Source organism: Ahaetulla prasina, chromosome 2 (assembly GCF_028640845.1).
Source record: "Ahaetulla prasina isolate Xishuangbanna chromosome 2, ASM2864084v1, whole genome shotgun sequence".
Classification (NCBI taxonomy): domain Eukaryota; kingdom Metazoa; phylum Chordata; class Lepidosauria; order Squamata; family Colubridae; genus Ahaetulla; species Ahaetulla prasina.
In genome coordinates, this window is record NC_080540.1 from 167296999 (window position 1) to 167324472 (window position 27474).

General features: G+C 39.9%; 1 protein-coding gene across 4 annotated transcripts in view; it reads right to left on the reverse strand.

Annotated features, from left to right (window-relative positions):
- Positions 1 to 27474, reverse strand: part of LRP1 (LDL receptor related protein 1) — a 385724-nt gene that overhangs the window by 93838 nt on the left and 264412 nt on the right. For all 4 annotated transcript variants that reach the window (XM_058173442.1, XM_058173441.1, XM_058173440.1 and 1 more), the window contains 18 exons: positions 26150 to 26347; positions 20415 to 20619; positions 19200 to 19364; positions 17561 to 17805; positions 15458 to 15589; positions 13602 to 13829; positions 12726 to 12900; positions 11254 to 11348; positions 10835 to 10984; positions 8520 to 8663; positions 7778 to 7903; positions 5922 to 6053; positions 4393 to 4527; positions 4152 to 4281; positions 3701 to 3827; positions 2899 to 3050; positions 2356 to 2480; positions 1840 to 2211 (listed from right to left, as the gene is read on the reverse strand). In XM_058173442.1, coding sequence (XP_058029425.1) covers positions 1840 to 2211; positions 2356 to 2480; positions 2899 to 3050; positions 3701 to 3827; positions 4152 to 4281; positions 4393 to 4527; positions 5922 to 6053; positions 7778 to 7903; positions 8520 to 8663; positions 10835 to 10984; positions 11254 to 11348; positions 12726 to 12900; positions 13602 to 13829; positions 15458 to 15589; positions 17561 to 17805; positions 19200 to 19364; positions 20415 to 20619; positions 26150 to 26347 — 3036 coding nt within the window. The remainder of the gene's footprint in view (positions 1 to 1839; positions 2212 to 2355; positions 2481 to 2898; positions 3051 to 3700; positions 3828 to 4151; positions 4282 to 4392; positions 4528 to 5921; positions 6054 to 7777; positions 7904 to 8519; positions 8664 to 10834; positions 10985 to 11253; positions 11349 to 12725; positions 12901 to 13601; positions 13830 to 15457; positions 15590 to 17560; positions 17806 to 19199; positions 19365 to 20414; positions 20620 to 26149; positions 26348 to 27474) is intronic.

Sequence of the window (27474 nt, forward strand, 5' to 3'; positions counted from 1 at the left end):
CCACCAGGCCCAAGGTTGACTCAGCCTTCCATCCTTTATAAGGTAGGTAAAATGAGGACCCAGATTGTTGGGGGCAATAAGTTGACTTTGTATATAAATATACAAATAGGATGAAGACTATTGCTAACATAGTGTAAGCCGCCCTGAGTCTTCGGAGAAGGGCGGAATATAAATGCAAATAAAATAAAAAAAAGCTGCCAATCAGCTGCTTGTGCTAAATCAGGCTGTGCTGAAGCTGCCAGGCTGTTTGCTGTTTGCTGCAAGGAGGTAAATTACTGGGAGGCAGAGGCCAAAGGGAGGGGGCCGACAGGTGGGTGGGGCTTTGGCAACATTAGTTGTATAAGACGCACAGACATTTAGAAGTGCATCTTAAATATGGGCCTCTGGTGGCTCAACAGACTAATGCAGTCTGTTATTAACAGCAGCTGCTTGCAATTACTGCAGGTTCAAGTCCCACCAGGCCCAAGGTTGACTCAGCCTTCCATCCTTTATAAGGTAGATAAAATGAGGACCCAGATTGTTGGGGGCAATAAAAGTTGACTTTGTATATAATATACAAATGGATGAAGACTATTGCTTAACACAGTGTAAGCCGCCCTGAGTCTTCGGAGAAGGGCGGGATGTAAATACAAATTTAAAAAAAACACCAAAAAATACGGTATTTTATGGCTGAGACAAATTACAGGTGTACTGTATACTTCAATGTGTACTGTATACTTCAACCTCGATATATGGATTATTTTTTTCTGCATTTTGAACAAATCATGAAGACACATCAGCTAGGATAATGATACAAATGCCAAAACAAACTATGGCCAGGTTTTTGCCTCATGAAATGTCCATGACAGTGGAGTGATGTAATCCATTTACAGTTGCACGCTAGAGTCTTCATGAACAACACACTACATTCCAGAAGTACTAACTAGGCTGTGTTTCAGGAAGGACAAAACTGGGAATGTATTTGTTTAGGCCACAACAAAACCCACTGGGATCTTGGGGTGATTTTATAAGGCAGATAAGGCAAGGCTGATGAGAGTTGCCACTTCTCTCCCCTTTCTCCTAAACAGCTGCCAGAGTGGTATATTCCACTGGCCCACTAACCCGTTCTTTTTAGTCCTTTCTTTCCCTCCCCTTAACTACATCACTGCTAGTATTCCTAAATTGCATACCCACTGGCCCAGATTTTCTCTAATCTGCTGTTTTCCTGGCTTTTCCTATTCTTCCCTTACCGCCAAAACATGAATCTCATTGTGGTCTTTATCCAAAACAAAACAGACATGTTTCACTCTGTATCTACACCATGCATACATGTTTGCTTTGGACATTAAGATCAGCTGGTCGGTATAAGGATCACTTCATTCATCCCACTTTCTTCCTACAGCTGAATTGCAGCAGCTGCTCCCTGTTAGTGAACCAATCTGGAAGATGCAACAATTTCAGTGAAGCCCAAAGTGAACAGAAGCTAGACAGAAATTCCATCAATCAGAAGGAAGGAAAGTTGCATGACTATATTCTCAAATATACCTATTTCAGGAACCATTCCAACTACTGAGAGAAAATCTAGTGAGCTAGCCTTCATAAATTCTCCCGAATGCAGAGACTTACAATAGTCATTTAATATCCTGGAATTTTGGCTTTTAATAAAAGTGATCTGCTTCAATGCCTCAGCAGATGCCACTGCAGATCCTGCAGCCCACACAAAAATAATCTTCCCCTGTAATTGCTGTTCTGAGAGTTTCTCTTTGTAGTGAACACATTTATTTCTGGAGCTTTCCTCCAATCGGATTGCCACTTTGGTGGAAGCAGCCAGAAAATAAAAAGAGTGGGAGAGTAACTTACTTTCAACTATAGTCCTTCGCCCAGTTCCATCATCGTTGATTTGCTGGATGTTGCCAAAGTGAATGTCACTGTAGAAGATGCGGTTGCTGCCCTTGCTGCCATAGCGATAATCAAAGGCCAAGGCAATGACGTTTTTCATGTGCTCACTGTCTTCAAAAGGCTTAATGGGCGCGTTGAGATTGTTCTCATCGGATAAGTGAATACTTTTGAGAATGGTCCGTTCTGAATAGAGCAGGTACCCATCGTAGTCACGGCAGCTTACGCTGTCCTCTGAGAGCATTCCGTGGGCACAGGCACATGTCCGCTGACCTCCTCCTCGATACAGACACAATTGCTGACAATCGCCATTATTCAGCGCGCACACATTGGTACCTGTAGAAAAGGGATACAAGAAAAATTAGCCAGCATTAGGTTGGTTTACAACCTGTTTCTACGTCTCAGGTGGTTTTAATTCAGGTAACAAATTCCACCTTCATTGCCCATACTGCCATTGTGTGTGCAGGATTCTTCACATACCCTTTTGCCTGGCTCTGTTGAACACCTTGATGTCCTTCAGCTGCACTCCTATTCCTGTGCGTAGAGACACAATCTCTGATGCATTGTCCTTGCTGCCCCTCTTAATGGATCCATTTGCATGAGTCCTAGAAGGAGGCACAATTAAGCATGCATCTATGAGATATTCTACTCTACCAGCATAGCTCTTACATAGCAATACACAATGAGGAAACTATTGTTTACAACACTGTGACACAAATCTTCAGTTCATACACATGCTTAAACGGGCATGCAGTCTGATATATTACTTATCTTACACACAAATATTATACATAATCCATCCACACTTCACCTCAATTAACAGATCTAAAACTGGACATATGCACATGTATATCTGTAAAAGCATATTTCCCCTTCAAAAGACCGAATAGGTTTGCATGGAAGGGGTTTGAGAAAGATGTAACAATATAAATCCATAATGAATCTAGTTTATCCGAACATGGAAGAAATGCAGTTGCTTGCAAAACGCTACCAGAATATGAGCCAGAGCCCTGAGACACAAACCTGTCACTCCAGTAGACATAATCCTCAAAGACAGATACTGAGAACATATCCATGTTGTTATTGGATAGGACAACTTCCCTCTTATCACCGGTCTCTAGGTCTATGCGTTCAATCTTATCTGTTCGGGCATCACACCAGTAAAGCTTCCCGTCCTAAAAGAGACCCAGATGACAATCCATCTTGCAAATTATATGTCATAACTGAGGATACCAAAGTGAATATAAAATATAAAACCGTTTATCATTTCCCCTAAGCTCAAATCATATCCTAGCAAGGAAATAAATGGACATATGAACTGCTGTCACTCCAGTGGGATGGAGATTATTTAAAGCCATGAAAGATCGGCAGAACTGAACAGGACTCCAACTCAGCAGATGACATTACTAGGTTCTTTTCTTAACACAAACAAATGCTTGGCAATCGTGGTGAATATCTGTATCTCAGATGTAGGATGAGAGTAAAGGTTCGTTCTCCAAGCTTGTGGATTGGTTTCCTAACATTTCATTACCAGGCTGCATAACAGCCTTCAGCAACAAACAAATTTGTTCAACAAACAAATGCTTTGAACAAAATAGGATTTTGCTGGATTGCATAATTATCATGGATGACTTTTAACTTACCATGACGCTGAATTATGTTTCTGCATTAAAGCACATAATCCTATTTCTTTGCTGTTATTCTAAGGGTACAATGGGGCAAGGCATTCCTAAAGTTCTCAATGTGCCACTTATTTCTCAACTATGATTTTTGGTTGGACAGACAGGCATCATTGTGTCTAACGCCCACAGCTTCAGGACCTTACTTCATAATCAACAGAAATCCCGTTGGGCCAGCTGATGCTGGTGTTGATGAGGACCACGCGCTCTGTTCCATCCAGCCGAGAACGTTCAATGCGAGGGTATTGGCCCCACTCTGTCCAAAAAAGGTATCTGAAAGAGTGGACACGGACAAGCCCCAGGACAGTTAATGTATCACGTGTTTAGCCACAATTGCCACTAGTTTGCAATGATTAATGGTAGCGCAAAAAAAAAAAAGGAATAAAGCAAAAAGTCAACCCAATATCCATGCAAGATCTAGGAATGGCCTTTTCCAATTGGATGGTCTTTAAAGCAGTGGGATGACTATTCCAAGAACTGGGAGTCTTACCTTTCCCCAATTCCAATTAATCATCGTTCAAATGCCTCAAATAGGCTCCCAACCTGTTTCTATTATGACCAGTCTAAGAAATTGCGCTCAATGTAAAGGAATCTTACCCTTTCTCTGGGTGTACTGTAATGGCACGTGGCTTATCCAATCCTTGTGAAATCACTACATAGCGGAATGAACCATTGAGCCTGGCGACTTCAATGACATCAAAGCCCTGGTCTGTCCAATAGATGTTTCCTGGAGGGAAAGAGATACAAGGCTAGGACTTAATGGGTTGCTCCTCTTTTTGTTTCTCATGAGAAGGAGGGTTTCCTTCCCACGCTCAGTTGCTCATCTATGCAGCCACACCTGCAATCCAGTCCACGGCAATCCCTTCCACTCGGCCAATGCCATTGGTCACAACATCCTCTCGCCAAGTCTGGTCCCGTTTGGCTCGACTGATTGTGCTCATACCCATGTCCACCCAATAGATTGTATCATTATCTGAAGGAGAGAAAAATACATATGGGAGATGGAAAGAGGAGGTTTGGTGTGATTCTGTGCAATGAACAACTCTTATCTGAGTCACCTGATAATCCCCAAATCAGTTCCTGGGTTCCGCAAACCCATTTCTTTTCGGCACCTGACAGTACATTTAAATCAGTTCAAGCAGAGTAGCAGCTTTAGTGGGCCTCTAACACCATAAACAAAACATATTGAGGAAAGTGCACAATCCTAGGTTTGAAGAAGTTAAACTTTAATTCTGTCGTAAAATTCTAGTACAATGTACACTGATAATTTATCTAACTAGCTGCAGTATTAATTAGTATTATGCATATCATTCTAAGAATACTTTGGAGCATGAGACACACTTAATAACTGCTTAATACATGGTTCTTTTTTTTTTATTGAAAAAGTTTTACAACAACAATTAAATTTTTTCCCCTCCCCTCCCCCCTCCCCCACCTTCCCCCCTCCCTCCAAAACCCCCCTCCCCCCCCCGACTTTGCCGAGCAAACACAAGGTATAGTTCAATAAACAAACAGTCAAATACTCTGGTTTCTCTTCAGATTGTATAAATCTTTCACCTTTTACTTAATACACGGTTCTTAATAAGTATACCGTAGTTGTTTCAAGGCTAAGACTTTGTCCTCATCAAGAAACACATCTCTCGAAATAGTTCTGTTTCTTTTTGCATACATTTACCATTTTAGTACTAAATTTCTTCTGTTCAATATGTGTTCTTCCCTGAATTAAAGTGAATGAAGCACGAGTTTGTTCACATCTGTTTTTGTAATTTCTTTGGAAATGTATTGTGTAACAGCAAACTGACTTCTGGGTAGTGAATCAGAATAGATTTCAAGTAGAAGCTCAAAGCGGAACACTAAAAAAAAATGGCTAGTGAAGGAAGGGCATTAAGTTAATCTTGACCTGTTTATGCCCATATCAACTGTTTCTTCTCCACTAAGGAAATGAGTTTCTGGCATCAACCATAATTTAGGATTGGCTTCAAGACTGTGCCGGTTTTGGTTTATCTCTTAAATATAAATAACTTGTTTGGTTACCGAAGACATTTTTAACCAGAGAGGAGATGAATTATAGTGATCTCTGATTTCCTCACATGAGTTTTGTGGCTTGATTTTTCTCTAATATGAGGATACGGAATACACTGTATACTCTGATACCTCAATAGTTACACACTGTTGTTGTTTTGGCAACCAATCAAATTAACCATCATCTCTTTACAGAAAATCAAGACTAAGAATTGCAATTAGCCCAATTTCCCCATCAGCTATAATGTCTTCCATCAATGCAACTTCTTTATCCTTCTTCAGAGGGCTGTTCCTCCAACTGAGAATCCCAAGAGGGATAACCTGTTGCAGGTATTTGCCACCTACCAGCATGGAAATCAATGCCAACAGCCAGTGAAGTCCCAGAGACTGGCACCAGTGCATCAGACTTGTCATTGGGATCCAATGGGATGCCGCGGATGCCCTCATGTACCGAGTAGAGGAGGAAAGAGCCAACACCTGCATGGGAAACGGAAACAGTCACAAGCTTAAAAAGTTTATCAGAAGGATAAAGAGATACAAGAAACCTTTATAAGCTAGTAGTCTAAGGTTCTATTCTGAGCAACTAACCTCAAAAGAATTTCAGTCTACACAGCTGGCCTAAACACCTGCCAGGAGAATTCCAGACTCAAACAATTCTTCCCTAACTTGGATCTGTCCAAGTTGTTTTGCTCTATAACTCCCTGAGTTCCTGCCAATAGGCTGGAAAAAAGTGAAATAGGCAATATTTCATTAATGACAACAATCCTTAACCAACAGCTGGGGTTGTGAGACGACAATCCACACAAATTTTTGTTACAATCAAGAAGTGACCAAGGGATCATGGCCTGTTTCAAGCTTCTTGAATATAGCAGTTGTTTTTCAGATTTTCAGGGTCTGCTTTCCTCTACAGTCTGGTAGATAAATTATTTTCAATCTGGAGAGTATGCTATGATTTTTCATCCTATCTTAAAGCTGTGGGGTTAGCAAGGGCCAGGACATTTCAATAAATCTCTTAAGAAGCAAAATTAATGCTCTGAGTTTTGTAGAACTGAAATATTCCATTTTTCTCCTTAATTGTACCATTCTGTTCACCACTCCCACTTTCCCACAAAACAATTGGCCCAGTATTTTGTGGGATTTTGTTGCTTTTATAAAATGCGATGAACGCAAACCTTCATTTTTACAATTTTAGCTGTGATCTATGTGAATGTATAGAATATGTGCATGGGAACAGAACTGAAACAAAACTAGTGAAGAAAGTTTAGGTTTTAGTTTGTTGAAAGTTAGAATACGGAAACAATAAAACATAATTATTATCTTTAATTCACCTAAGTATCTCTAGTCAATTATTACTTAAAAAGATAAACAAAGTCAATATTGATTGAAATGTGGAGGAAAGAGATTATTTTTTAGCTGGACTTTGTTTTCCCTTTGAAAGGGATCACTAAACAGCTGCCAGGAATTCCTCAACAGGAACTAAACTATTAACTTTGTACTATCAATGTTGGTCTGTACAAATACTATTATAGTAGTAATGATAGTAGGTATTCCTTTCCAGTGTCATATCCCATTCCCTGCCACTAAAATTATGAGATCATGATTAGGATAGGACCCATAATCCACAGCCTTTTCAGAGTGCCTCCCAGAGAAGGGAGAGAAGAAATATGAATCTTGTATATAAATGGGCTTTCTGAATATCCCTTCTAGAATATGCCTTTCTTTGGATGAGCGCAGAGATGAATTGCTATATCCTGAAAATAGGAACAAAATTGTCAAGGATTGTATCCTATCATTTTTAGTCCTGCAATTCTATTTTTTTCTTCTCCTTCACATCTTAGGGCTGTATCCCACTTTTATCTATTTTAGGTGACACCAGTGTTTTTCTCCCCCTCATCTAGTCTACATGAAAAATGAATGTGTGAAGAAGGCAGAAGATATATTTAGAAAGACATTTCTTGAAGGTAAAGAAAGCCAGGACTGACTGCAACTTCCCATTAAGAACCTATGCAATTAAGGTCAACTTTGCCATCTCATGATATATGGATAACACCACGGGAAGCTCATTAGAAGCCTTGGTGAGAAAACTGAAAAGGAGGGAGCTGCCCTTCAAGATTCATAGAGGCAAACTAGCCAAGTTCCAGGAATGGAGAACAAGGCCTGCAGGTCACATTTAGACAGAAGCGCCCCTTATAATTGTTCACCTTCGCAGGACTGCTGTCCGCTCTTCAGGCTGTAGCCAGCTGTACACATGCAGGAACGAGTAGTGTCCGATGTAGGAAGGCAGAGTTGTGAGCACTCGCCGTTGTTCACACTGCAAGGGTTGACACCTGAAACCATAACAACAGCAAAGTTAGAATGGGACAATTGTCACACAATATCTAAGTCCAGATTTTCTTTTGCAACATATATGATCATTCATAGCCAAACAAAAATCAAAGAAGGAATTAGCAAGTAAATGTCTCCAGGCATGAACACTTCTGAAGTTTCTCCACATGACACCCTCTTCCTCCAAAATGAACGAATTAGTTGATTTTAAAAAGCCAACGTCTTCTCACACCCCAAATAAATTTTGTATTTCAATTGGAAGTGCTAAATGCCATGAGTCCTTTGAGACTGCCAAGAGTTTTGCAAAATTTTGATGATGTTACCAATTTGAACCAAACTTTTGGGTAAGTACACACTGTCTTACAAGGACATGCAAGGTCATGGGCCTCAAAAAGGGTGGTTCATTTGGTCAAAATGCCACCAATTCAAAACTAGACTTCCTAGGATTTGGCAGGCAGATTATGTGGATTTAGGTTCACACAATTTTTTTGTGTGCTGCCTGACCTAGAAGACTCATGAGTCTCCATTATGCTTCCTTGCAACCTACTACTTCAGTCTCTCCTCTTGTAACAAGCAGAGCTGCCTGGCATTATTATTTCAAGAGCCTGTCACACTCACCCTGTTGCTGGATGATCTCATCATAGATTTTCATGTGCATTACAAGAGTGGTGCTGTTGCGCAACACAACTGCCTCCGATCCATCTTTCTTGTTGCAGGTGCCCATTTTTTCAGAGGCCTGGTCAGCCCACCACAACTTATCACCTAAGTGAGAAAGGGGAAGCGTAAGTACACATGCCATGAGGGAACTCACAACTGAAAAGAATACAGTTTGCTCCCCATTTAGTAAACTCAGACATACTGACACAGCAATTATTTTCACAATTTTAGAAATCCAGTAAAGAAGTGTTTGATTGTTCCCATTTTGCCAATATGGACTTGGGGGAGAAAATGAGATGGGAAGAAGAATGGGGTATGGAACAATTATTCCTTGGTCAGAAGACTGAAAAAAGAAGAGTTGAAAGATTTTAGTCAATTACAAAGATTCTAGTTGATTAATCAAAAGAAAGTTACTGGTCTTCCTTGGCTTAAGCAATCTGGACTGAAATCTGGACTGGAATTGCTGTGGTTAAACAACAAGGTCATACAGTGTGATGTCACATGACTGGGGTGTTTAGCAATGGCAAACCTTGGCAGTACTGGTTGCCATCATTAATTGAGGACAACACAAGCAAGAACCTCACATGACTGCGACTTCTGATTTCCTGCTGGCTTCCCCATTGACTTTGGGGAAGCTGAAAGAATGTTGGAAATTATGATCACTGTGCTTGTAACAACATGATAATGGCAAACTGGGCGCCAAGTGAGCAGATTGTGACTATGTGACTGAAGAGATGCTATATTGGCTGGAACTGTGAGGACCTATTGTAAGTGCATCCATTCATCACCATGATAACTTTGAACAGTCATTGAGCAAATGGCTGTAACCCAAGAACCATCAATAATCAGCTGGAATGAGTGGCTAAAATGAGTGGGGAGGTATATTTAACTTATAGTGCCAATGGTAATTGGGCCCAAATGTTTTGTCACTAAGCATCACAATTGTAAAGTGCAATGTTGTGTGGCTGCACTGACTTAGGACTGCACTCCTAGTTATTGTTAGGCAAACTCCTTGCAGTTGCAGTATCCTACAGTCACATGATCTTGCCACCTGCTGGCTTGCCGGCTTCACCATTGACTTTGTTTGTTGGATAATGGCAGCAAACGTCACAGATGGTAATCATATGACTGCAGGATGTTGCAACCTCACAATTGTGAGCTGGTTGCCAAGCATCTGAATTACATTCATGTGACTATGGACACAATGCAACAGCCACAAGTACAAGGACCAGTTGTGAGTCTCCCTTGTTCAGCACAATTATAACTTTGAACTGTTGCTGAATGAATGGTCATTAAATGAGTAACTGTTCTCTGTAGCACTCGCTGAAATTTTTTTAGCCTATATTAACAATAATTAATTTTAAAAGGTATGCTTCTTCATTAAGATGCTTTTCATTTGATTTTTATTCATCAAATGCAATGAATTCAAGCATTCAAACCTTGTAGTACTGAACTAGATGAATTTTGTTCCAAGCCAGCAAGCCGCTGATTTTAATTTAAAGATGGGCTATGCTGGCTAGAGTTGAGGATCTGAAATTGCACATCTAATTTTGGGTTGTTTCATTTAGTGTATATGTAGACCAGCATGTAAACTTAGTTAAAGTTAAACTTAACTAAGTTAAACTTAGTTAAATTAATTCAGTTTCCCAAAATTGCTGTAGCATTAGCTTGGTGGTTTCCTGGTTTTGATATTAGCCAGGAAAAGATCTATTGTCATCCCTGTGTATGTAAATTAACAAAAAGATTAAATATGTGTTTCCACACATGCAGCTATAAAATATAGGTATATTATATTAAAAGCATTATTAAAAGCTTTACCAATCATGCTAAATTGTGCTTAGGTACTAAAAGGAAGAAATTTAACTTTTGTAGCATCAGTTTATTTTAAGACTTTAACTCTTCGTAAACTACATTTTTAGCAATGGTAAAATAGATTGAAGAATATAGTCCCCAAATAAGTTATATGAATACTAACGCAGTACATCTTAGATATAGATGCTTTCAGTTGGGTATTATGATAACAAGTATCATGGAGATTCAGTTATGACATCACAGCCTCAATATGATATCTTTTGGAAAATAATGTAGTGATTTCTGACTACAGAAGACCACAATGTTTTTGAAACAAAAGCAAAACTTTAGGAAATGAGATCTATATTCTCTACTATTAGCCACAAAAAGGTTCTATGTAAATGAGCCCACAGAAATGAGAAATACGTAAGATCTACTCTCCATGAAAATCGCAGCATGGGAAAAAAAAATCCACTGTCTCTTACCCATTATAGCCAATGCTGTGGCTTTGCGTAGCTGGTTCTTCATAGTCTCCAACACCTCCAAACCACTGCCATTGAAGTTGCATCTATTGATGGTGCCATTGCCAGAGCTTATCCAGTACAGCTTGTTTTCTTTGTAGTCAATGGAGAGCCCTGACATTTTAAAAAATTGTTATTATTATTTTACCATGGACTCAAACAAGTAAGCAGCAAGGAGAGGTTGTACTTAAACCGTTGTCATGGGTGGCCTTAATAAGTAACAGATCAATTCGGAGGAAGGCGCAATCTGTCATTTCTGATTGTATAAACCAGACATCTGCACTGACATTAAGGAGATGATGCAAATTGTACCATTTCCATGAACTGTATCGTCATTTCACATAATGATGCTACTACAGAAATGATGCAAATGACTTCCATACCAACAGGCCCTTTTTGGTTTGTGAAGAGAAGGCTGCGGTTACTTCCATCCATGTTGGCAACATTGATGCTGTCTCCATCTGTCCAGTAGAGTTTCCTATGAAACAAAGGAACCGGCACTCAATGCTATACCTTTCCCCACATTGGCTGATTATCCCCTGGAAATGTCCCTGCCATTTGCTTTACACTGGTCAGAGTTCATCTGAAGAAAAGAACGCCTTACAGGAAGTTGGGTGGCGGAGAGCAAATCAAAAATTATCTCCTTTCTTCCAAACATTTTGTCAAGTGGAGAAAAGGTTTACATGAATGTTTCTCAACTTCAGCCAGCATGCTCCCGGAATGCTGAGAGTTAAAGCCCACCCATCTTAAAGTTACTGAAGATGAGAAACGCAAGAGAGACTATCAGCCAGCCCAAAAGAGAAGGGAAAAGGCTCCAGCACCAGTAATCGGCATAGATTAACTCCATGGTCAACTTCAGACCAACAATCAAGTAAGCAATACCCCAATCATGAAACTGCCAAACAGCCATCAGTAAACAGCCCAACCAAAGAATCTCTAAGACTACCCCCACCCACAGACAGACAAGTCACCAGAACATAAACTGACAGTGAACAGTAAATCCACTTAGGCATGCCTGTTGGATTCATTCAGAAAATTTAAGCAATGACTTCCCAAACCCCAACTTTTGTTTTAAAAAGAGAACAAAAGAACACAACAGAACAGTCAAGTCATAAATATCTTGCAAGAAGAGTTTAAAATAGAACAGAACAAGCAATACTTAAGAACTTCAGCACCTGCGAAAGAAAGATCCCCTCCAGCAAAAATTTGAAGGTTACAGCAAAACACCTAAAGAATGTTGTATTATCTAACTCTGGAATTATGGGACATATATTACGTTCTTGCAGATCCTAAGGTTACAAAAGGAAATGCATTGTAGAAATAAACCTTATTTCTCCTATTTTTCTTTTCTTTTTTAAACTTTTCTTTACTTCTAAAAGTGAAAAATATATATGTTAAGAAAATTGGGTAAGACAATCCAATCACTGTAAAATCCTGAGAAAGAAGCAGGGAAATTACGTAATTGCCATTCCAATTTTTCCATTTAATTCCCTATTCAGATTATACACATTCACTGTGCAAATATACAAAAGGCTGTGTTATGTCATGAGGATATGTTTTGAAGAACCTGGGCTCATGAACCCTGCTCCCCTCTGATACATATACAACAAGGAAGCAGGAAACTTTTAACATTTCCACATAAACTGCCATTAGTTGTAATTGAACTGGAGTGATATAAACCATCATTGAACCTCAATTCATGGAGCTTGTTTAAATAACATGTAGGCAATACATTCAGAAATAATACTAAAATGTTGTTAATTTAAAAACGAAAGGGAAAGTGTTTCAGTCTGTTTCTCAGAAACTCCAACCTATTGTTTAATTTTGTCAGCATTCTTGGTTGACTCAGACTTACCCTTTGAGAGGGTGAACCACCAAACAATGAGGTTTGTCCAGTCCCTGAATCACAGCATTCTTAAAGGAGCCATCTAGCCGGGCAACATTAATCTGTTTCTTGTTGGCATCATAGCTCGTCCAGAAAAGGTTCCTAGAGACCCAATCCACAGCCAAGCCATGAGCATTGGGTAAATCTGCAAAGTAATAGACAATGTATTTCTTTAACTGCTATAAGATGCCCGAAGTCATATATCGCTATATATGATATATAAATCAAATACATAAATAGGAATAGATGTGAAATCCAGAAAGATACAAAGAAAGTTAGAGGGGGCCATATTATCAACTTACTCCCATAATTCAAAGAAGGAAAAAACTGAAAAAGGATGGGAGTTTTGCGAGATATGTTGTTATTTACATAGCCTCAATGAACCCCACAATGATAACTGTTGATTGCAAAAGTAGTTAATTCCTGATGTAGAATAATGATAAGAAACCACAAGGAATATAGGTGTGGCATTCCTGCAGGCTGAGCCTGAGGGTGGGGTTAAATATGTCATCAGTTTGGAATTTTTGAGCTCCCACAAGAGACCTAAGTCAGCCACCTGAATTTCCTTTGACCTTTATCTAGTGCCAATTTAGCTCTGACCGTTATTTGAGCAAATTCTTGTGTATAAGGAGCAATAATTAAACTCTTCTGTGCTTTCAACTCAGTGAATGCTCCTGTGCCTGGCGTTAGACTTAATTAAAATAAAATGTAAAAAGTTAAAATATTCAAATGCCTTTTAAAAAGCTGTCCACCAAATATTCAAATGTAATTTAACAACAGCCAAGTCAAAAAGCAACACAAATGTTGGGAAGCTTTGGAAGAGAGGACAACGTAAGTAATTCGCACCTGCAGAAACAACCGTTTCAACGCCAGTTCCATTGATGAATGCCCGCTTGATGGTTTGTGTGCGGACATCTGACCAGTAGATACGTTGTTCCAGAGCATCATAGTCAACCACAGTCACATTGTCAATGTCAGGCACAGTGAAGGAGTTAATGTAATTGTAATATGGGTTGTCTATGTCCACACCTCGGATTTCCATCTGGCGCGCATAAAGTAAGAACTTCTTAAATTCTGGAGATGGGGAGAAAAGGCAAGACCAGGTGATGGAAACTCAGTATCATTAGGACTCTGCAAGTATATAGACTTTCCAAAACCTGCAAGATTAAATAGGTTATTCATTAATGGCATAGATGTATTAACAGGTATGTATTCAATTTATATTTGTTTCACAGGAGATATTCTTATTAGTGTATTTATTCAGCAGTTCAGGTTCGCAGAAGTTCTCATATATTATGTAATTTCTAACTAGAGGTACAAAATGTCACTGTATCCCATAAGTCTTTCACTATCATGATTTGGAGCAAATCCTGTTGCTCCATTTTAATTACTTCTACCTATTTATGATTATTATAGATTATTGGCTGCATTTGTCACAATACTCTTAAATCAGAAATCCATCTTCAGACTAATCTTCCTAATGGTAGATTTAGTAGCAGACAAATATGGGTAGTCCTCCACTTACGACCTCAATGGAGCCCACAATTTCTGTTGTTAAGTGAGACATCTGGTAAGTGAGTTTTGCCTTATTTACTTTGCCATAGTGTACTGGCAAGCTTCATGATGCTGTATTTCTGATCATTCCTTCCCCAGACCTGCACCCCGACCCATTCTACCCAATCAAGCAGGCAGCAGTGGATATGGAATGGAGAGAAGTAAACGCAGCAATACTCAAACTCCATAAATTGTGTTTCTCAAAACAGGTAGTCCTTGACTTACAACCACAACTGAGTGCAAAATTTCAGTTACTAAGCAAGGCAGTTGTTAAGTGAGTTTTTGCCATTTTATGACCTTTTTGGCCACAGTTGTTAAGTGAATCACCATCATTAAGTGAACCATGCAAATTTGGCTTCCCCCATTGAAGCTGGCTGGGAAGATTACAAATGGTGATCACATGACCTTGGGATGTTATGACCGTCATAAATACATGCCAGTTGCCAAATGCCTGAATTTCGATCACGTGACCATGGGGATGCTGCAATGATTGCAAGTGTGAAAAATGGACTTGTTACTTTTTTTACTGCCGTTGTAACTCTGAATGGTCACTAAATGAGGGGTTGTACATCGAGGGATACCTGTAGGGCCATTTGCAGTGTTACTGCTCACTTACATTGGGAGCATGTAGATATGTGTATAAAAGTTTCCAAAGTTTAGACTGAGGGCGAGTTTAATTTTTTTTTTCTCAACTAAATTATTTCTAAATATTTAGCAAATTGAATAAATAAAGCAGTAAAAAAATTAAGTTTGAACGGATAACCCCTGTTTTGGGGCTTCAGTTATGCAATTTATAAGAGAAGGGTTTACTTTAATTTAAAACTGCCCCTCCCTAGCCTTGTAATTTAGATGTTTTGTTGCAACACACAAGTTTTGCTTATGACTAAACATACTATGGAAAGTCAGTCTTTTAGAAACTAATATAAGAGGGTGAAGACATGGCTATACATTTAAACATTCCCGTGCTTTTTACTCTCATTCGCTAAAGATCTGTAAACCATTCTGAACAATAGCCTGGGAAGTATCAATAGCTAAAATAAATGGGAAAGATAGGGACAGGAAGCGATAAAGCACAATTATAATCTCAAATTATCTATCTTTGCAGGAGAAGCTCCCGATTTACCCTGGATCCCATTCACTCCCTTTACCATAGCAGGTGGCATTGTCCTTATCCAGCTTCATCAGGTGGGGGCAGGCACAGGAATAAGTGCCATTGTAGTTGATGAGGCAGAGGTGGGAACAGTGGCCTTTTCCTCCATTGGCCTCACAAGGATTGGGAGCTAGAAGAACAAAAAGGTTATAAGATTACATTCCTCACAACTTTGCTCTAAAGAAAGCAGAATGCATAGCTCTGTGTGGGGGTGGTCAGGGCACATATGACATATATAGCCCAAGGGAAAAAGGCCACTGGACTTCTGGATTGCCCAGCATTGTAGGGTTGTACTTTTGCTTTCCCTAGAGCAAGCGTCTCCAAATTTAGCAACTTTAAGATTTATGGACTTCATGGGTGGCTGAGGAATTCTGGGAGTTGAACTCTCCAAGTCTGGAGAGCCCTACCCTATAGCCTTGAAAAGTGCAAGTTTGAAGAAAGAAAATGTAAGAGACAAACCAAGGGAAAAGCCAATCCTACAGTCTACTGAGGATTTCCAAATTATCAAAAAATAGAGTAAGTGCAAGCATTTCATATCATGTATGCGTATCTATCTCATTTTTAATAGTAAAACATAGTGAAGCTTTAATACACAGATATAATTATTGTATATTCATTAGTTCCTTGTCTTTTTAAGGTAATTGTTATTTTTCTATCAACATCAGAACGTAAGTTGGTATGTAAGTCCTTGGAGTGAGTATGTATGTATGTACGTACCTCTCTATCCATCTATCCATTCCAAGTAAAATAATATCACTGTTGGAATAATTTCCCCCCCCCAAATTTAGGCAAGTTAGCTGACAGAAATTTCCAGGATTTTAAGTGACCTGGATTAAGTGCACAAAATATCTGATATATGCATGTTACCACCATCTAAGGAGATCATTATCTACTATGCCATACTTGAATGAGAATGGCCTCTCCAATTTATCAGAGAAGGGATTGTTTTAGTTTAAAACCGCTCCTCCCTCGCCTCATAATTTAGAGGTTCTTGCAGCACACCAGTCTTGATTATGACTAAACATACTATGGAAAGTCAGTCTGTTAGAAACTGATACAAACAGGTAAAGACATGGGTATAGACACTGGTTTCTCAAAAATAAGCTCTACATGGCAATGGATCCAAGATAGTACTGTCCCAGAACAGTGTGATTAAATCCAGTGCCTTTAATAGGAGACTGGGGAATAAAAAGGAGAATTGGTTTAGTCTCTGCTTCCATGATCAAATAATTAATTCACCTGTAACTGCTTCTCTCATCTTACTGAAAGATATAATACCAAAAATTGGCAAATAGATGGCTGGGAGAGACCATACTCATTGGCAGAGACTCTTGTAAAATTCCTACTATCTCCAACTGTTGGTGGAGATTCTCAATCATCCAGGCCATGGTTGTCCCACAGGTGCTTTTTTCCAAAACACAACTGGACTTTCTTGTTGTTTTCTTTGAAAACATTTCTGGATGACAATCAAAATGTTGTGTTTTTTTAAAAAAAAAAGAATATCCAGCTACCTTTTGGAGAAAGCATTTTTGGGACTATCACAGGGGTGAAATGCTACCGGTTCGGATCAGTTCGGCTGAACCAGTAGCGATGGCGGCGGGTAGTTCAGAGAACCGGTAACGATGTCAGCATGAGGCTCTGCCCACCCACCTCGTTGTCATTACTTCCTGGTTTTAAACAGGAAGTAACCTGTTTTTTACCCTTTGCACATGCGCAGAAGAGTTTGCGCATGCGCAGAGGGTCCGCACGGCGTGTGCACTTCCGAATCAGTAGGGAAGGTAAGTAGATTTCACCCCTGGACTATCATCACCAAGAAAAGAAAGGAATGGCACCAATTAAAGGGAAAAAAACACTCTTAGATATAGTCAATCTAGTTTTATCCAACTAGCTTCCATTGGCCACATCACTTACACATCAGTGGAAGTCACTGTTTCTTCCTGTAGCCATTAAATGCAAAGTCTCTGGGGCTAGGCGTTTCTACCTTGAACACAGCAGTAGGTAGCTGTGGCAATTGTGACAAACTTCTGGTGCCCATGTTGACTTCATAGACTGAAACCTGATGTCATTCCCCCACTGCCCTCTTTCCCTCATCATGGCTCACCTACAGGCTGGCGAGAGGGGTGATAGACCTGTAAATCAAAGGGCTGTGTGTTGGTTCGCTGCACGACTGTGACGTTGTGGCCTGTCCACTTGTTAGCCTTGGCCAAGGTATTCGTGCGCCAGTCAGTCCAGTATACCTCGCCACCGTACAAGGTGACAGCAAAGGGATGTGACAGATACTCATGCCCTCGCAGCACTTCAATGTGGCCGGTGCCGTCATAGAGGGCAGAATAGATGGCATCCGACCTGGGGAAAGAAGATCACAAATCAACATGAAGATACCCAGAAGCAGTAAAAAGGGGAGATGAGAAGCAAGAGACACGAGTTCAAGAGCTGCGTGGGAACACGTGAGTGCAAAGTAGAACTGGTACAAACAAGATCATTTTCTTATTTTCTTTGTTCGAATGCGTAATTTTTGTCTGACGAATCAAATAAATAAAATAAAATAATGAAAGATGGCTATGCAAAGAAGCTGCAAGTAAGACATGAGAAACAAAGAAAGACGAAGGACGGAGGGAGGGAGAAAGAAATGGAAAAATACAACGGGATCAAAGGCTTTTCTTTTCAGAAAGCAATTCAGCATGAAATACATCGCTCTAGGAAATTAAGCCAAAGTACCTATTTTATGTTGCCCTTGCATGCCAAGTTTATTATAAAACAGAGTGATTTGTTTATTAGTCTCTAATCTACAGCAAAAAAAAATGCATTTAATATGCTAGCCAAATAATGTCTTACTTACTAAGGTTTTATTACATTAATATAGTAACTATAGTAATTATGCGTATCGTTACTATGAGAGACAGAAAAGAGGACGTTATTGTGTTCTTACAGCCTTCTCAGGATGAAAGACTCAATGGGATATTACAGCAAAATAGGAGACTCTCTTCTGTTTCTCCTCAATTAAATAATAGCTCTGCAAAGTGAAACTGAGGTAGAATTACTCCCAACAGACAGAGAATCTTTATAGCAGAGCAGGAAAAAAATGCTTCCAGATTTTCAATGTTTTCTGGCAGGTGGAAACATATCTTGGACAAAGATAACCATTCCCAATAGCAGTTATGGTAGTCTACATTACACTGGCATTATTACATTCAATATGGAATGGAATGGAATGGAATGGAATGGAATGGAAGGGAAGGGAAGGGAAGGGAAGGGAAGAGAAGAGAAGAGAAGAGAAGAGAAGAGAAGAGAAGAGAAGAGAAGAGAAGAGAAGAGAAGAGAAGAGAAGAGATTTTTTTATTGGCCAAGTGTGATTGGACACCCAAGGAATTTGTCTTTGGTGCATATGCTCTCAGTGTACATAAAAGAAAAGATATGTTCCTTAAGGATTCTAAGGTACAATACTTAATGATAGTCATAGGGTACAAATATGTGATCTTTCATTAAGTAAAATTATCCCTGAGGCTAATAAAAGAAGGAAGGAAGAAGAAGTAGCACAAGCAGCAAGATTTTGAAGTGCCAGTCGTCAGTGGAAATAAAAATACCAAACCCAGATTCTTATAAAGGGGAAGATGTGGACATTTTAAGAGGCTCTGGATTGGCTTCTCAATAAAAATCCCTCCCCAACCCTTCACCCAGAATTGACTAATTTCTACCCTGAATCTCAACCCCTGAATATTTGGTGTCTGGCTGCTCCACACCTGGCATCAATCCACAGTATACGCTTTTCCAGGTAGTCCACTGTGAGCCCATTTGGCCAGCCGCCTGAGCCGGTTTCCTTGTGAATGACACGTCGACCTTGGCCGCTCATGGAAGCTGCCTCAATGCGAGGCAGGCTGGCATCCCAGTCTGTCCAGAAGAGAATCCTGGGGGGGAAAAATGGGCACACACAGAGTCAAAACAAAAAGATGCCTCTTCAGCCACAGGAAAATACTTTAAATCAGGGGTTTCCAACGTTGGCAACTTTAAGCCTGGAGGACTTCAACTCCCAGAATTCCCCAGCCAGCAAAGCTGGCTGGGGAATTCTGGGAGTTGAAGTCCTCAGGCTTAAAGTTGCCAAGGTTGGAGACTCCTGGTTTAAGTAGTCTCTGTAACACTGCAATATTCACTGTCGATCATTCACTCTTTGAAACACTAAACAGTGATTTGATATCAATCCTCTCTGCAACACTCCATAGCTGTTGAATGCGAATGCAGGCAAATCCTATAAGACTATGTTTTTAAAAGCAATGCTTCATTTCTACAGAGTTCAGAAAGTCTGTGTGCACAGTGCTGCATGGCACAATTTCCTTCATTTTTCTTTAAAGTGATGTGAAAATATTCCCGTCCTCTTCAATAGTCTGCTTATGTTCAATCCCATCTACCTCTTATGAAAGGGTTAGAGCGGAATAAAGAGTATCCTTCTACGTTGGTAATATTTTTAAGAAAGCTGGAATTTCTATCAAAATTAGAGGATCTAATTCTATTTCTGCAGATGACGAATATGCAGACATACCCTTTAAAAGGAACCTAAACACCTATTTGCTTTTAAAATTCTATAGGATACTACATAAATAATAAATACCAGGACATCTTTCTAGTAGCAGATAGAAGCTTGCTTATAAACAAAACACCAGGCGTTCTTGATGCTAAATTCAGCGACCATGACTAGCATTCTATGGTTTTGCCCCATTTGGATCTAATCCCAGAATAAACCCAGCCCCCTCCTAAGGATACAAATAGTTGGTGAATATTTGGTTAACTGCCTCCTCCCATGCAAATGCTACATGCAGGTTGAGGTTTGCTAATGGATTAGAAGATTAACATATTTCACCAAAATCCACATGGGCAAGTTATTGTGATACCCAACCTTTCACTGTGTTTTTAAATCATTTCCTGCTCATAGATTTCTTCATCCCCTACATTCAGAGTCATACCCGCATCGTGGATCTAGGGCGATGGCACGAGGATGCTCAATATCCCCAGCCAATAAGGTGCTCCTCATTGTTCCGTCTAGCTTAGCCACTTCAATTTGGTCCAGGTTGCTCTCCACCCAGTAGATGTTGCCAGCAATCCAGTCCACAGCAAGTCCTTCAGGAGTAGCTAGCCCATATTGTATCACCACCTCAAAGCTGGTTAGGGCTGTAAAGAAAATAGTTGGGATAGAAGCTATCAGTAATTGTTCATATTATCCAGACAAGCTTCACTTTCATGCTGAAAGCATCTTAAAATTCTTTTCTGTGCTCTAACTTCCCCAAGATCTTCTCTCTCAATTAAAAAATGGGTAAAGGTGCTTCCAAGTTCTGTAATAACATTTCAAGAAAAATGTTTCTAGAACCACTAGAAACACTGTCACGCATTTAATTCATGGCCTACCACATTATCAAGCTATTCAGCTTGAAGGTATCTACAATTCACACGTCTAAATAATCAATCTGATTCCAGAAAAGTCTGAAAGAGAATTGCTGCTATTCTCTATTGGATCTTAGATCAGACAGTCTGAAGAATGGATACTAATTATCTAAGATAGCATTCCCTATCTTGAGTGCACTCTTATTTATATGGTCTCCCATTCCTAGAATTCTCACCAGTGACTAAATGGGCTGAAGAATTCTCAGAATTCAGGCCCACACATCTTAATGTTACTCAAGTTGAGGAAAGATGATCTAGGATTCAGTGCCTTCTTCAAGGAGATCTCACAATATACGAGCAATGGAGAGATTATAGCCACTTTACAGATTAGTAAATTTATTGTGACATGTAAATGTAATCCATTCTGAGAAAGAAACCATGCTTTTGCTAAATTGCTGGAGTTATTAAAGCAGAATACATGTAGCTGAATTCATTCCAAAGAACCTACAGGAGAATTAGCTCAGTCATTTCCAGCATGTTGTCTTTTCTTTCCATTGTCTTTTCTTTCCATAGGAATTCCTCCAAGGCATCTGCTATCTTTTATTTAGATATAGGCTATAGTTACATACCACACCTCATAAATTTTGGCTATACTTAACAGTTAAGAATTAAAATTAAAAATGTACAGAAATCAAGCGCCCTCTTGCAAATTTGTCCCAATCCTAATATGGTAAAATCTCATTTCTAGCCTCATTTATAACTTTAATCTCTGGACAAGTCAAAGGATTCCTAGTTTTAGGTAATAAAATAAAGATGTGTGGAAAACTAATTTCAATTTTAAATGGCTTCATTGAGAGCAAGGGGTGGGATTTTTTTTTCTCACAACAATCAAAGTCTGAGTGACCCAAGTGACTTCAAATCTTCTTCTAAAGAAGACTGTCTTCTTCTAAAAATCCATAGCTAGATGAATAGGGAGAAGGAACAGAAAATCCTTTAATGGGAACATACTAAAATTCATCCTAATATTCTGCAATCCCTTGATCACCCAGTGCCCCATCACCAGCTCTGTTAAGGCACTAATCAGGTTAGGCCCTGTCCTTTGCTGAAACAGTTGCTAGGCTGTAATTACCATTTAGGGAAGCGCTGGGAATGCTAATTAACTCTAACATAATGATCAACATTTAAAAGAAAGAAGGTATCATTTAACAGGGATTGAACACTGCTATTTCTGATGGTAGAAATGCAGAAAGAGAAGGACAGACTGGTTTATTTTGAAGGTATCTCAAGCTCTTTTCACATTTCAGCTTTTCCTGAAAGGCTTATAGACCGATTTACAGGTAGTCTTCAATTAATGTTAGTAACTGGGACTGGGAACTCCATCACTAAGTGCCGTGGATATAAAGCTTGACATCATGTGACTTATACCCATTTATGACGGCAATGCCTTCTATGGCTATAAAGTGTGATTTCATATGATTGCTGTTTGTGGTCTCCTGTTGGCTTCCTCATTGGCTCTGCTTGTTGGAAGCTGGCAGTGAAGGTCACAAATCACAATGGTGGGACTGTGGGACACTGCAACTGTTATAATTGTGAGTCGGTTGCTGAACACCTGAATTATGATCATGTGGCTGCTGTGAGAGCCACAACCTTATGGGCCAGCCAAGTCTCCTCCTTTAGCGCCTTTGTAATTTCAAATAGTTGCTGAATGAATTGTCATTAACCAAGGATTGCCTGTACTGAAGTACTTAAAAGAAAGCTACTCAGAAAAGAAGAGAATGATTCCTTTGATGTTTTCTAAACACAAAAACATCTTCACTAAAATATTCATTAAAGATCCAGATTCACACCTATGAACTATTTAGGGTTTACAATAAAGGGCCAGTGTAATTAATCCAGGGATAGTTCAGCACTGCAGAAATTATGACAAAGGCAGTGATGGACAGAGTCACTAGCACCCCCACATTTTCCTGTCAGCAGAAAGAAATGTATCCTAGGGAATTTTAAAAAGCGATTATTATAACTCTTTGAGACGTTGGTTAAACAAGGTTTTGCGGTGGTGATTACAATAATTACTTCAAAGAATTTTAAAGATAAAATTTGTAAGGTCCTTCATTCCCAAGAATCCAAGTGAGGAGGATATCCTGTAGCTGCCATATGGTTGGCCACACGTGTCTGCTTTATTTGAGGGCAAGTCTCATGGATTGAAACTGAAGACCTGCTGTGCTTTGAGTTAACAGGCTTTCAATTACTACGCACAGATTAGAAATGCTAATCTAATCACCCCCAGGAGCATTTGTTCATCATCACTGGGGCTCAGTCTGCTATCTATCTATTTATTTACTCTTCCAGAACCAGCAAAAAGAGCTTATTATAATGCAAGAAGCTGGCAATTGTTTAATAATGTGACCGTTTGGGATTTGATTTCCAATACCACAGCTTACTTAATGGACGGGCGAGCTCTCTCAGTGGAAGCACACTGACCACAAATGTGGCAAAGGTCCAGCGTTTTCCCCAGAACTAAGTTCAAGATTTTTTTTTTAATCATACTTAAGCAGAAGCTATAGGTGCACAATGCTGATTGGCCAGCTCCTATGTCAGTCAGAACAAATTTTTATCCCTCATTTCCAAGCCAAGTTGTACCCAGCAATATCTGGGTACAGCCGCAAAGCAAAGTTTCATTCCCCTTTATCACTTTATCTAAATTTAGTGAAGCAATGAGTCCTAGACTTTATGTCAGCCATAAAGCAAGTTTGTGTTTCTCATCACTTTCCCAATGGATGGCTACTATGCAGAGTACTGAGTGGCTCAACACTTCTGTTACTCATAATGTTACCTTCCTGAATTGATCTCAATTTTTAAAAGAAACAGGGACAGGGATTTCAAAATCCAAAATAAAATGCTGAACGGCATCTCTGCCAAATGGTTGTAAATAAACCGCAAAATAAAACTGAGACAAACTGACAGAAGTACAGATAGTTCTCGACTTACGACCTGTCCTTCTTTGCATTCCTCCTCATAAAGGTAAAGGTAAAGATCCCCTCGCACATATGTACTAGTCGTTCCCGACTCTAGGGGGTGGTGCTCATCTCCGTTTCAAAGCCGAAGAGCCAGTGCTGTCCAAAGACGTCTCCGTGGTCATGTGGCCGGCATGACTAAATGCCAAAAGTGCACGGAACGCTGTAATCTTCCCACCAAAGGTGGTCCCTGTTTTTCTACTTGCATTTTTTATGTGCTTTCGAACTGTTAGGTTGGCAGAAGCAGGGACAAGTAGCGGGAGCTCACCCCATTACGTGGCACTAGGGATTTGAACCGCTGAACCGCCGACCTTTCTATTGAGAAGCTCAATGTCTTAGCCACTGAGCCAACACATTCCTCCTCATAGCCAACCAGAAAAGAAAAGTGCTTTTAGTTCAACAAATACTGCTAATCCTCAATTTATGACCACGATTGAGCCCAAAATTTATGTCACTAAGCAAGACAGTTGTTAACTGAATTTTCCCCATGTTACCACCTTTCTTGCCACAGTTGTTAAGTGAATCTAGCTTCCCCATTGACTTTGCTCATCAAAAGGTCGCAAAAGGTTGATTATATGACCCCGGGATATTTCAACCATCATAAATGAATCAGTAGCCAAGCGCCTGAATTTTGATTGTGTAATGCTGCGATGCTGCAACAGTTGTAAGTGTGAAAAATGATCATAAATTATTTTTTTCTGTGCCGTTGTAACTTCAAGTGGTCACTAAATGAACTATTGTAAGTCAAGAACTACCTGTAGTGGGATGGGAGCAGAGGTGGGTTTCAGCAGGTTCTGACCAATTCTGGAGAACTGGTAGCAGAAATTTTGAGTAGTTCGGAGAACTGGTAGTAAAAATTCTGACTGGACCCGCCCCCATCTATTCTCTGCCTCCCAAGTCCCAGCTGATCGGGAGGAAATGGGGATTTTGCAGTATCCTTCCCCTGGAGTGGGGTGGGAATGGATATTTTACAGTATCCTTCCCCTGACACACCCACCAAGCCACGCCCACAGAACCGGTAGTAAAAAAAATTTGAAACCCACCACTGGATGGGAGTTGTTGTTGTTGTTGTTGTTGTTGTTGTTGTTGTTGTTGTTGTTATTATTATTATTATTATTATTATTATTATTATTATTAGATTTATCCTACCTATCTTGAGGGGCAGAAGCACTCATTGTTTGCGGACTGGACTAAGGCACTCATTGAGGAAATGAGTAGTCCTGGCTTGTCTGAACTATGAAGGACAGATTGATATTGCTCAGTTGTTGTTGTTGTTTTCTCAGAGATAGCTATTCCTTCTCTTCCTCCACTCTATGAGTCACGTTAAGAGACAGAGCCCCATTATCCAGAACTGAGAGTTCAGGTGAGGTGAGATGTGCCCACTTTCTACCAACAAACCCTACAGATGCTCAAAGGAGGGGATACCTCCTACAAGACTGTCACTTTATTTCAGCTTTCCTGCTAGAAAAGATGCTATCTCCCTAACACAGGGAAAATGCTTTTTGATGGCTATGTACACTTTCTCTACAAAAGCATTTTTTTAAAAAAAGATATGTGATTATCTTTTGACAAACGCACCCATGAATTACATGGGTGAATCTGAAACTGCAAAACTGTCAATAACAAAAGGTTTAAGCAGCCTCTGTTGCTGCTCCGGTCAAAATTGCCCCTTCGTCAAGCTTCTTTTCCTTTAAATAAAAATATCGCCAAAGCTTTATTTTCATTTGCAATTAAAGTAAAAATAAACAGACCCTTAATTAAAATAATGAACTACAAAGAACTCCGCCAACAAAGAAGCAATTTATCAGCTGTGCCAGACAGGAAGCAAATAAAGCTTTTATTTAAAAGCACAGTAGCCCTAAAAAGCTTCAGTAATGTTTAATCAACTCCAATGGCCCTGTTATTTCATTATATTATTTGTATTTCTATTTCTATTCCCACCAAGGTTTGAACAGCTGATAACAGCAAAACAAACCTATGCACAATTCATTTCTTTATTGTGGTTCCATCTGTGAATACAAGGTTGTGAAGGAAGCCTAACTGGGCTTTGGAATGGGTTGTGAGCACATCATATTTTAAAAGTATAAACTTTCTGGGGAGAAAATGTTTTGGAGGAAAAAAAGCATCATTCTACAGCAGTCACATGTGTGTGCAGTGCATGTGTATGTGCCTTTGATCCAGTCTTTGTGGTGACTGCCTGGAAAATTTCGTGCAGTTTTCGTGGTAATATTTTTGAAGATTGTCTGCCATTGTCTTCTTCCTAGGGCTAAGAGAGAGTGACTGGCCCAAAGCCACTCTGTACTCACCTCCATTCTCATGCAATTTCCCCCTGTATATCTTGTCTTCTACCACATCAGTCCAATAGAGGGAGCTCTGATTCAGATGAAAGTCCAAGGCAATGGTGTTTCTCAAGCCAGGCACTAAGACGCTGTAATCTCCCTTGTGTAAATCAATACGCCGGATCTCATGGCGATTGGAGAAGATGATGAAAGGCTTAAACGGGTCTAAAAATGGAAAGAGGAATGTTGATCACTGCTGCTATTATATTATCATGATCTTTTAAACCCAGGAGCATCTCCTGAGAGCATCGCCTCCCGCAGCAAACACTTTTACTTGAAAATAGATTTGGAACAGAGCAGCTTTCAATCTTCTGAGTTTTTAGCATCAGTTTTGCCTTTCCAATTCTATTCATCCCCTGCTCTGCCGAGACGGTCAGGGTTGGGGCTTTAATTAAAACCACTGCCATAAATCATGATAAATTATTAATAATTTATCATGATTTATGGCAGTGGTTATATTCAGGACAATCCCTGAAATATGGACAAGGGCTCATTATCCTAGTGCTTATTCATCTCACAAGGTAATCTGTGGACGGCGATTCCCACAGGCAAAGGTCCAAAACTCTGGCATGAGCCTCCCCTTTTTCATACAAGAGGGAATGAATACCATGCTGCAACTGAACAACATGCATCTTTTTAAAATTCTCCCTCTTCCAGCCTTCCCTGGAGTCCTGGGAACAGAGCTGTCTTTCTTCTGCCTGCCAGCGGCAACATGGCAGAATGAGGCAAGTCCCTAAAGGACAGGAACACTGCTGTGTTTCTTGACTGCCGGAAAACACCAAGCTGGACTTCCCCTCCCCTCCTGCTAACTCCACTTTTAGTCTCTTTCCCGTTCACTTTTCCAAAAAGGCAAGAACCTTAGACTGACCTACTACTCTTCTCACATACAAAACAGATTCAAGGGACCTAGCCCACAACTCCATCCGTCATTACGGTTTTGGCTTTGCTATTTTTCCAGAGGGATGGAATGCAGGTGGGTGGGGGGTTGTCTGTGGATTGGTATCCTGCAGAAAAAGCCTCAGTGGGCTCCATGTAGTCCTCTGCCCTTTTCTCCTAAAGATGTCCCTGTCTAAAGCTTTTCTTCGTAGGATACTTTTTACAGTTTGAGCCAAATCCTGGATGCAGTCCACCGCTCGGTTTTGAATCGGTTCTTTATTAAAGCGAATCTTCTCAGTCCGTCCTATGATTCCCCATAAGGTCTCAGTGAATCATACAGGAGACACAGTATATTTTTGTGAAAGCATCTCTTGACAGCGGTGAAATCCACTTACCTTCGCTACTGGTTCGGGAAC